At 30.5% G+C, this 12177-nt stretch overlaps 1 protein-coding gene across 1 annotated transcript; it reads left to right on the forward strand.

Annotated features, from left to right (window-relative positions):
- The first annotated feature begins 3504 nt into the window (after nucleotides 1-3504).
- On the forward strand, nucleotides 3505-5494 carry LOC109811456 (berberine bridge enzyme-like 8). Its single transcript, XM_020375214.3, has one exon. It carries the CDS (start codon nucleotides 3677-3679, stop codon nucleotides 5363-5365), a length of 1689 nt encoding a protein of 562 aa, XP_020230803.1. The 5' UTR covers nucleotides 3505-3676; the 3' UTR covers nucleotides 5366-5494.
- The last annotated feature ends 6683 nt before the right edge of the window (nucleotides 5495-12177 follow it).

Below are 12177 nucleotides of genomic sequence, written 5' to 3' on the forward strand. Positions count from 1 at the left end.
ATCCATAGCCTACTTCACTTCTCCCAAAACATGGGTCGAAAGCACCTTACCTATTGATCCCCTATATTGGTGAATATTGTTATATATTGTTGTGAAGTAAAGATTAGGTTTCCCGTGACTGTGTGTCAGTTCCAGCTATGGCGATGATAACTTTTGGTAGTGACACCTGGAAGAACTTTGATGCTTAAATATTAGTATATAATGCAAAAATAACAGTGAATTCGTACCTTAATATATATTGGAATAATATAGGAGAGAAAATTTATTATGTTAACTGTGTCACACAGTCATTGTGATTATCGATTTATGCGTAAGATACAAGATGCGATATATATATTTTTATATATATATATATATATATATATATAATTCTAGTCTGATTTCATCTCAGACTTGTTTCAAGTAAAATTGAGCTAATTATATCTTAAAAAAATTAGATCGGTCATAAGTTGAACCAACTTCTAAAAAAAATACACAAATGGCATTATCCAAATTAAAAGAGGGGCGTATGACAACAATCATTGACTCCAACATTTTTAGCTTATATACCGCAACCAAAAACAAAAGTGCGAAAAAAGAACCCCATAAGTCAGTTGCTACAAAATTGAACAAGTCCCCAATTTAGTTGCAATGCCAAAGAGGAAAAAACCATTTTGGTCCCTCAAAACTCCAGAACATGCTGCCTTGGTCCCTGCATGCATGGCTGCATCAATCACAGACCTATCACAATTGAATTCAATGACAAAGGAGGCTTCCCACTAATAGAATGACGCCCACGGTCCACCATCAACTGAGCCCAAATCTGGAGCACATACTAGGCTATTGGAACCCAATGCAATATCTCAGGCCATATTCCTTTTAACCATGTCCTTCATGGACCCAAAAATCCCATTGAAAGCTGCATGATTTCCACAACACCTGTAACCACAAATACATCATGTTACATGGAATTTTGTTTTTATAACTATATACTGTTACAAATTTTTTACCGATTTTGTTAATGATTAATTTTAATCAGGAATATAACTTTTAGTAGAATTTTTTCTTTCAATCACATTGTTGTTATTCACAAAATTTAAGTCTAAAACTTTGTTAAAGAAGATGGAATCTAGTACTACTCGAATCAATAACTTAATGATATGGCAGTTTTATTTGAAATAATGATAAAAAGAAAAAATTCTATCCCCAACTGGTGATGGGCGAAACAGGAGACGCAAAAACGTTGAAACAAACAAGCAATAAAAAGGTGAAATGAAAGATAAACTAATAATAATATGATTTTATATCTCGATGAAACATAACAGTTTTCCTTGTACATTTAATTTTTTTAGATATTTATGAGAAAAACTTCGTTTTAAAAATTTATAACACTATTTGTAATTGTATATATATCTCAAGGAAAAACAATTTAAAGGTGGAGATAAATTTCATAAACCTTGTGATTTTAGTGTGAAGCTAGCGAAGTAATCAAATATTAATAGTGGTTCTCAGTGTTTCCCATGTTGTGAAGTGTGTCTAAGTCGTGGCCACACACATGAACGTGCGTAGCAGAAGCCCGTATCAGCACATGCATGTTGTTGTACGGTGATGAACTATTGAACTGATGCATTTTGCACAAGGACAATTGACAATTGTCAATAACCTTTTTCCTTTTCCTGGGTGAACCTTTTTGAGTTATTATTTATTTTTATATTTCTGCTGGGGTCCAGATAATAATTGGAACAACCAAAAACTATTAGGACCACAAGCGTTGTGCTATGAACTAATGCGTAATATACATGAATCCACCATAAACCTAACGAAACGATGAAGGTCATATGCATGTTTGAGGAATCTGTTTTGAATGTTTAATGGAGGTTTGAGTTCTAAAGCATCAAATGTAGAAGGAAGAAAATGTGTTATTGATGTTGAATGGTCATTTGCTTCGTTCTAATGGTTAACTAATACATTCAAATTAATTCATTTTTTTTCTTCACTTTGTTATAAGTGTAAAATTCAGTTTTGTCATTATTTCTACCAAAAATTTTCGTTAGCCATTGATTTGGATTTTCAAATATAATTAATATACGTATATGTTTTTTTTTTTATAAAAATTATGAGTTCCAAATCTAAAAATCCATTTTATTCCTCAGAAAAATAAAAGAAAAAATCCCTGATTTCAAAATCAAATTCATTATAAATTAATTTTAAAAGTAAAGTTTAGACAACCGAGGTTCTTTATTTTGTTGCTAGCAATCATTAATTTTGTGCTTGCTAATTTTAATATTCTAACTTGCAAAGGTTGAATGGTTGAGATTTTGAACAACATATACCAATTCAAAAGAAATGCATCAGAAAGTCCTCTTAGAAGAAGTTGACATGAAGGATTTGATAGTATGCTATTAACCTATTCAAAGCTGAATGATATAATAGAAAGCATATATCTATCTAATATTTGATGTCCTAGAAAATAATATTTAAAAATGATGGAAATCATACTATTTTATCCTTCTTTAATTATTAGAGAGAAAAGTACTTTATAATATGATAGATAGTTGTTACTCCCATGTTGTTAAGGTGGGTTATTAAATGTAATTTAGGAAAAATACTATTAGATAATTGTAGAGTAGTAATTAGACTATCTAAACAAACCATATCTTTAAGGGACCATCCTTAACAATGCCCTTTGGATTGTTTATACTTATTAAGAATATAATTTTTGTGAAAAGAAATTAGTGCATGTAAATTAAGTGGTGAATGTGATTTTTTTATGACTGCCCATTTCACATTTTGTTCCCTATCTAATTTGACTGTGAAATTTGGCAACTCCATTTATTTCTACTATTTAATGATATCTTCTTAATACACAACAAAATTATAAATTAAATTTTATCTACTTAAATTATAAAATTTAATCTGTCACGTGAAAAATTGTTTATATTTAATACTTTTATATTTGATAATATATATGACTTTAAATAATATTTATTTCATAACATAAATAAATACATTGATTCTACTAATAATAACTGTCTTTGAAATTAATTATATAATATTTAATTTATTATAAAACATGTAAAAACAGTCTAATAATCCGTGCGATGGCACATGTTTTGTACTAGTTGCCGGATAAAACAAAAGAAAAAATCCCTGATTTAAAAATCAAATTCATTATAAAATTAATTTTGACAGTAAAGTTTACTGTGTATCTGGAACAGCGTCAAAACGTGATTTTTCACGTTTGACTGGAAGGAGAAAATAATAACTTCTCCTTAAATTGCTACTTCGACGTGGAGAGAGACAAAAAAATTGAGTTTCAAAATTGAAACCAAGCACACACTTACACAACCGACGTCCTTGAGCAAATTAATCACGTTTAAGTTTTGCGGCCACAAACGTAGTTGTTGGATAAAACAAAATAGTTGAGTTTACGAGAAGATTCGCGGATCCACTTATTGCTTATATGCTGTTACATTTTTGTCGAGGATAAGTGGACCAAATTATTTTATAAGGAAATTTTATCGGTTCCAATTCTTATAGGACCATGCGAGATAAGTGAAACTGGTAAGAAGGTAGCTCAGTTTGAAAACCTTTTAGCCAACAAGAGCTTGCAACATATATACTTGTGTTGTGCCCCCATAAAGTGCTCAATACCACCCCCAAAAAAGGAAGGAAAAAAAAGAAGAACAAACTAAAAATGCAACCACTCCTTTCTTCTAGAATACTGCTTCCAATTCTGGTGCTGCTTTCTCTTCTTTGCACATCTTGTGCTACAAATTCACCAGACAACACTTTTGTTCACTGCCTTGTGAACCATTCTGAGCCCTCTCACCCCATATCTGCAGCAATTTTCACACCAAAGAGTCCCTCATTCTCTTCAGTCTTGCAAGCCTACATCAGAAACCTCCGTTTCAACACCTCCACAACGCGGAAGCCATTCCTCATAGTCACTGCACTTCATGTTTCTCATGTGCAAGCAGCCATTGTCTGCGGCAAAGAGCACAACTTGCTGATGAAAATCCGCAGTGGAGGCCATGACTACGAAGGGGTGTCTTACGTGGCTGAACACCCATTCTTCCTCCTTGACATGTTCAATCTTCGATCCATTGAGGTTGACATGGATACTGAGACCGCTTGGATCCAAACTGGTGCAACACTTGGTGAAGTTTATTATAGAATTGCTGAGAAGAGTAAAACTCATGGTTTCCCAGCTGGGGTTTGTCCCAATGTTGGTGTGGGAGGTCATATAAGTGGTGGTGGCTATGGCAATCTCATGAGAAAATATGGCACTTCAGTGGACAATGTTATCGATGCACAAATAGTGGATGCTCAAGGTAGGGTTCTTAATAGAAAAACTATGGGTGAAGATCTCTTTTGGGCCATTAAAGGTGGTGGTGGAGGTAGCTTTGGTGTTGTCCTTGCCTACAAGATAAACCTAGTTCATGTTCCTGAAACAGTCACCGTTTTCCAAGTTGAGAGAACCCTAGAGCAAAATGCCTCTGACATAGTTTACAATTGGCAGCATGTTGCCCCAAGCATTGACAATGATCTTTTCATTAGGCTCATTTTGGAGGTGGTGAATGGTACACAAGTTGCAACAAAGACAGTGAGGGCTACCTTCATAGCCCTCTTCCTTGGTGACTCCAAAAGCCTTGTTTCTCTCATGAGTGAGAGGTTTCCTCAATTGGGTTTGAAGCAATCCGATTGCATAGAAACAACCTGGCTTCGATCTGTGTTTTTTTGGGACTACATGGACATTGCAACCCCACTTGAGGTTTTGCTTGAGAGACACCCTCAGTCTTTGAAGTACTTGAAAAGGAAATCTGACTATGTGAGGAAGCCAATTTCCAAGGAGGGTTGGGAGGGGATTTGGAAGAAGATGATTGAGTTGGAGAAAGCATCAATGTATTTCAACCCTTATGGTGGAAGAATGGCTGAGATTTCATCAGCAGAAACTGCTTTCCCTCATAGAGGTGGGAACCTATGGAAGATTCAGTACAAAGCAGATTGGTATGAGGCAGGAGAAGAGGTAGCAGAAAACTACATAAACTCGGTAAGAGAGCTTCATAAGTACATGACTCCTTTTGTCTCCCAGAACCCAAGACAAGCTTTCATGTGTTACAAGGACTTGGATTTAGGCATCAACCACCATGGTTTTTATGGCTATTTTGAAGGGAGTGCTTATGGATATCAATACTTCCACGACAACTTCAAAAGGTTGGTTGAAATAAAGACCAAGGTTGATCCTACCAATTTCTTCAGGACTGAGCAAAGCATCCCAGTACTTAGCCATGTGGAATTGGGTAGAATGGTTACTGAAAAATCCTTGGTTTCTATCTTGTTCGGGTTGTTCGCATTAAATTGGATTCGGACCTCAAGTAATTAAAATGTACTAGATTTCGTCTTTAATTTGTAATTATTTCTTTTTATCTTATGACACGATGTCATGGTGTTAAAAAAAACTTGGATCCATTGAATTCTTAATAAATTGGGTTCTGAAAAGAAAACTTGATATTTAGAGTTAATTTTCATGTTTTAACTTTATAATTAATTAATTTGGTTATTTCATTATTTGCTGAAGAAATTAAGTGACCTAATTTATTGATTTTCTTTTCATCATGAATAACGTCAATAGTTAACTAGTTATTATTGTCATCTAATTAATTCACACAAATGTAGGGTTTGTAGAGTTAATTCCCTGCATAACAATTATCATGTTTGTACTTTGTACGTGGCAATTAAGAGAATTAACTACTCATATTTTGAGTGATAATTAGTATAGGCAATGAAAGCATAAAACTTGAGTAGTCACGCACTATCTATTTTTAGATTTGTATTTTTATTTAGAATTAGAATATTACTTCAATAGTTCAATATAATCTGTAATAAAATTGACATTAGAAGCTGACACTCATTACAAGAAAAGAAATATTATAAAAATTATGAAAGGGAAATTTTAATTTCAATTAAAAAGTTTCATAAATTGCAAGTAAAAATGCAGTGCTCGAGTTATATGCTGCTGTACCCAAGTGACCACAGACAAGTGTATGGATATGCACTCAGCACTCTACTCTGAAATCTTTCAGTTTTTGGCTTTCAGTTTCACGTGCAATGGGTACTATCCCCAATATGTCTATGGCATGAGACAACTGAAAACATTATAATTATCCGTACCTTCAAAACTTTAAAAAACAAATATCCATACCGAATCTAGACATAAAGAAGAAATGTATTAACTATAGTTAAATTTTATTATATATATATATATTTCAAATTTGGATTCAATTATCATTCCAATTCCAAAGGAAGAAGCAGTAGTTCTATAACAAATCACGCACTGTGCATTTGCATTTTACAGCAGTAATGTTTATCACGCGTTTTATGACGCATTAATTCTAGGTGAGCCACATCCTGTATGAGTTCATCGAGTTTTGGAATTAATTAAGAGGGATTGATGTGGCTAGCACAAAATACAAATCGTGTGTAAATTTAATAAATATAAACAACAAGAAGTAAGATAAGTGAGACTGATTAACTTCAATCCATATATTTGCTCTGAACTTTGTGGTTGTCGTTAAGCCATTGTTGTCAAAACCTTTTCCACATATAATTTGACTTATACCTTAGCCTAATCATATCCTATATGTTAACTCGATGGTTTAGTACAGTAGTTAGATGCCCAACTTTTTGTGGAGACAATCTATATTAATTCTACATTTTTATTGTAAATAAGAGACAATTATAGTAACGTGAGAGAGACTAATCTCTAATCAGTGAGTTATTTGTAATAGAAGAGAAAATGTTGTAGGTAAAAAAAAATTATCTTAAAAGTAGGCGGGAAGAAAGGAGAAAAGTTAGAGATTAACTGACCACCAATAATTATGTATAGCCAAGACAACATATCATCACTTAGACCCACCAAACACAAAGGATTCCCATTTCAAAATTCAAATCATTGCATGAAATCTTAACTTCAAAAAGAAAAAAAGAAAAAAGAAAAAAAGACTATCATATACATATTTTAAATGAAAAAAATATATAACATGCATAATTTTTTTTGAACCATCCAATCTTGACTGTAAGTGCAGAAGTTATTTTGAACGGCAGGAATCCGGTAAAACCATAAAAGTTTAACACAATTGGCGTCAATCAAGTCCTATAAAAGTTGAAACACAAAATGAATTTGTTCATAACCGTAGTTATCAATATTAGACCAATAAATTTCATAAAAAAATAACTCAATTTCTTAATGAATTTCATAAAAAAAAACGCATCAATTTATATCGGACACATCATGTCTGACGTAAATTTACATCGGATATAGCATTGTCTGACGTAAATTTACGTCAGACATGGTGTGTCCGACGTAAATTTACATCGTCTGTGACAGATAACGTAAATTTACGTCTCCCACACCCACATTAACGTCAGACCTTTTTTCAACCCACATTAACGTCAGACCCTTTTTCAACGTAAAAACCTTAAAATAGTCAACGTAAAATATTTCTTTTGAACTAGTAGTTGTTGAAAATAAGTTCCAATCTGGTGTGGGTAGGTGTATTACATACTTTTATAATGGGATGAATCAAATGCAATTCATTGTGCACCGTGGACCACATGTAAAGCTTGTCCAGCATAGTCTCTATCTCCGCTGAAAGGACATTTCAAAAGAGGAGATTGAAAAATGATCATGGGACGACACAGTAGATGAAGTTAAGAAATAAGTCCAACCTTTCGAACATTTAAAGATGTGCATTCTCCATGAACAATCATTTTGGTGGTTTACCGGTACACTTTTAATAATATTTTGTGTTTTACGAAAAATGATTCACTAGTTAACTATTTGATTGAATATCATTACATTGACAAAAATTTAAATGAATAACAAGATTCAACAATTTTTATTTAATATTCAAATTAATTTATTAAATCAAATATTTATTTTAACCTTAATTCAAAACACCACTATTTAGATTGCAGTTTCTGTAAAAATTATCATTCATGTTCCATAATCATCCATTAAAGATTTAGATGAAAAAAAAATATTTTAGACTAATTAATTTTGTTTTGTTACAATCTTGTTTTGTGGATTTGAAATCTTTTTCCTTGACAGTGATGGAGATTAAGATTTTGGTAAAAAATAGTGACACAGAGAGATTATACATACTAATGGAGATGAGTACCTAGGTGTTAGCTGCCGTAGAGAAAAAGAAAAAGAAAATGTAATTTGAGAATAATAATGAAAACAAAGAAGTGAAGACAACATAAAAGTATAAACGTGGTTATCATTTTTTATTTTTTTAAAACTAAAAATTAAATATATTTTTTTATGGTTCACGTGTGAAATACTTGAAACAGTTCGTGGCGGTTAAAAAACATCTTTAAAGATAATTCAAAGACTAGTTGAATTAAGTCACATATTCTTACCAATTTGAAAAGGAGATTTTGATTCAACAGAAAAGAACTCATAATCAAACATGATGCTAATAGAGTCTAACATTTAAAATTTTATTTGTTGTTGAAGACGCTTTTGAGTTATATTTCCACTGTGGGAAAGTAATTTTCCATCGTATATTTCTAATTTTTGAACAGGGGTTTGAGATTTTTCTCTTACTTTTTTTAATTTGTCTCTCCCAATTTGCCCCTTCGGTATGCCCTTTTTTCTCCCCCTCCAAAGTCAAAATCGTCAAACTTTTGGTATAGCACAACGTTTCTTCTCTTGAACCAAAGGCTCTCCCTTTTCTTTCTCTCTTTTATTCCTTTTTCTCTATTCTCCCTTCTCCTTCGAATCTTCACATTCCATAGTCTAAACTCAAATATCAGCATTACGCACACATGCTCCAAACAATATTAGAAAAATCCAACGAACAAACAATCAAGTTTTAGAAGAAATATGTGAGCCTAACCATTTTTTTTGTTGAATCCATCACCTTTTTTTAATCCATCACTTTTAGATTAAAAAAAATGTTCAAGTATACTAAAAAAATTAAATAATCTCTCTTTTTTATATACTTCTTTTTACTAAGAATATTTATATCATATTAATTAATTAATTAATTATATATATCATTTTTTTTACTATGTAACTTTCAAAAAAGTATCTTATATTCTTTTTTCTTTCTTTCATTTTTCCTTTTCCATCCTTATTACCTTTTCCTTTTTCTAAAGGAATGTAAAAGAAAAAAAAAAAGGCTACTTTCTAAATATTAATTAGGATATTTTCTAGAACATGGAGACAAAAGAAGATACGATGGATCACTTATAATCATACTATTTTTTTTAATACGTCACTTTTAGATAGGTCAGATCAGTGATCGATTTTAGACAAGTTTGGACTCGAATTTTCAAAACCAATCAAAATTCAATCTTCTTCATTCACAATAAAAGCTCCACCAACGGAGCAAAAGTAGTAGAGGGAAAGGAGGGGAGGGGCAGAGTGACACGGAGTAGCGGAAAAAGGAGGGGTAGAGCGAAGCCATCTGATGCTCCTTTGCAAAATCAAAGAAGAGTAGAAGAGGATATGAATGACGTCACAGGAATGAAATCAGAGGAGGGAAGGACAGTGGAATGGTTGGTTTCAGGTATCAATCATTAAATAATCCCAAACTCCAAGCGTGTGGTTCAGCGAGAGTTGATCCACGCTTAAGTAAGTATCCCACCTTTTGAGGTGTATCTCTCATAACGAGGAGATTAGTTATGCTATCGGTGGTGGATACTCAAGAGACGAACAAAAAAAATAATTAAATAATACTTATTTTTTTAAAAAAAATTTTCTTAAGAAATATTTATATCATTATATATAATTTTTTATTATATACCTTACAAAAATATCTTATACTCTATTTCTTTCCTTTTTCTTTTCCTATAATAATCCTTTCTTTTCTTCAAAGAATGTGAAAGAAAGATAAAAGAGTTTATTTTTAATATGTCATTGATGTTGTTCTTTAATTAAAATTAAAATTTTATTTTAATATTATGTATTTATATTTAATATAAGTTTTATTAATACACATTTATGTATTTATGTATGTTTGTGCTGATTAGAAATGAACACTAATCACATCTTAAAGAATTTTATCTAAATTTGTGCCCTTGTGTAAATCCCAGATAGAATTATAGACTCAAATCGCAGATAGAATTAGAGACCCGCAAACATCAAATAATGCTTAGAAAAAATCATATAATAGGCTCGTTTTAAATTCAACAATTGGCATCAAACAAGTGGTAGCAAAGTTGAAACACAAAACGACAGGACTTGCCCACCCCGTATCATTGCCTCATTGGGTTTGATTGGAAATGGAAGGATTTTCGATTTTGATGGTTAAAAAATCTTCACTACCTTGACGGTGTGTTTGGTAGAGAAAAATAAATTAAAAAAAAATAGATTAAAAATAATATTATGTATATTTAGAAAGATAAAAAAATAGGTGAAAAATAAAATATATAAAAAAAATAAAAATAAATAAATAATAGAATAAAAGAGTAAAAAAATATTTTTTATTTTAATCATTTAAATAAAAATATAAATAAATAAATAATATTTTGAAATAAAATAAATAACTAATTAAAAGTAAGTAAATAATTTTAGAATAATATTTTTAGATTAAAACTTAATTAAAAGCCTATATTTTTAGTTCCTAACATTTATTTTAAGATTATAAATAATTTTTGTTATAAGAATTTATAAAAAAATTAGAAGTATCATATACTCAAGTTAAAAACTTTAATGTTCATAATGGTCCTACTTGATTTGAACACAATTACTTATAATAAAAGATACATGTGATCTAGACAAAAAATATGAGTATTACTATGATAGTTACTTAACTTTCTTATATAAACACATAAGTAGTTAACCAAATTACATGATAGTAAGGACTAAAAATAACAATTCCAAATTTTATACAAGTGAAAAACAATTTTTTTTCTACAAACCAAACATGAAACTTACCCATTTTACTTAGACTAAAAATATACTTAAATTAATAAAAATAATTGAATGTATCACATAAAAATTATTCAAACCACATATAAATGGTAATTCAAGATTATTAAACAGTGTATAGTTCACGACTATAATTATCTTTAGACCAATAAGTTTTATTTTATTAAAAAAATACTCAACTTCTTCATGAACTCATATTTAAAAATAGAGAAAATAAGTACAAATTACTATATATGAGTGTTTGAAAAATAAGTTTGTAATGACTTGCAAGACAAAGTGATAAGTGTCATATTTACTTTAATTTTGTGGTATAGATTAAAACTTATCTTAATTTTCTTTGATTTAAGTATCTGATTTAATCCAATTTTATGTTAATTAGTAGAAAGTTAATTTTTGTTTATAACTTAAGCTTTTAGAAAATTTTCAAACTTTTCGATATTAATTTGTAGATGAGAATCGAGATTATATAAAACATTGAAATAATTAAGTGGGAAGTTTGGTGAAACATCAAGAGAAGAAAAAAGGAATTTTGGCTTAGTTTTGGTGCTAAGAATAGAATCACACGCTTGACACCAACCTTCTAGAGAATTTTAGTTATCTAATTCGTTTTGTCTCTTTAAGCATGAGATTGCATGCTTAGTGTCACAATATCAAAAGTAATTTTTGTTCCTCCTTGTCTCACACTTTAGCATGAGAATTTCTTACTTACTGTTAGAATAATGATTCGTCGTTAATGAGAAGAAACAAAATGACTTATGACCTAAAATTAAAGGATTCAAAAATACATTAATTGAAACATTTTTTGGAAGTGTGTGGCAATTAGAAGAGCTTTCACTCATTGCTTAATGATCTAATAAGTTTCCTTATTTTTTTTTTAATTCTTTTGTGCTATATGTCTATGTGTAGCTAAATTCACTTTTGTTGGAATTTCATGTAATCATACATATTTTCATGTTCGCATTCTAAGTCGTTAATTCTAGTCATTATTCAATATTATTGTTCTCTATAGTGCTTAATGTTTGTTACGATTTGATCTTTCTTAACTTGATTTTGTGGGTTTAAAGTGATTAAAAAATACTTATAAACATTTGAATTGAAATAGAGTAGCTAATGATGTTTATTAGCTCTAGGAATGAAGTAAATGTTATTAGTCATTCATAATTTTTTGTTCTTAAAGTAATGTTTTTGGTTAAGTTATACAAGAAAGTGATAACTTAGTTAAGAAATTTAGACTTTAATTCATAAGGAACTAA

This window comes from Cajanus cajan, chromosome 1, assembly GCF_000230855.2.
Source record: "Cajanus cajan strain Asha chromosome 1, NIPB_CcT2T_4, whole genome shotgun sequence".
In the NCBI taxonomy this organism is placed as follows: domain Eukaryota; kingdom Viridiplantae; phylum Streptophyta; class Magnoliopsida; order Fabales; family Fabaceae; genus Cajanus; species Cajanus cajan.

Excerpts from the sequence above, each read along its gene's own strand:
- LOC109811456 (XM_020375214.3), top strand. The coding sequence starts at position 3,677 with ATGCAACCACTCCTTTCTTCTAGAATACTGCTTCCAATTCTGGTGCTG.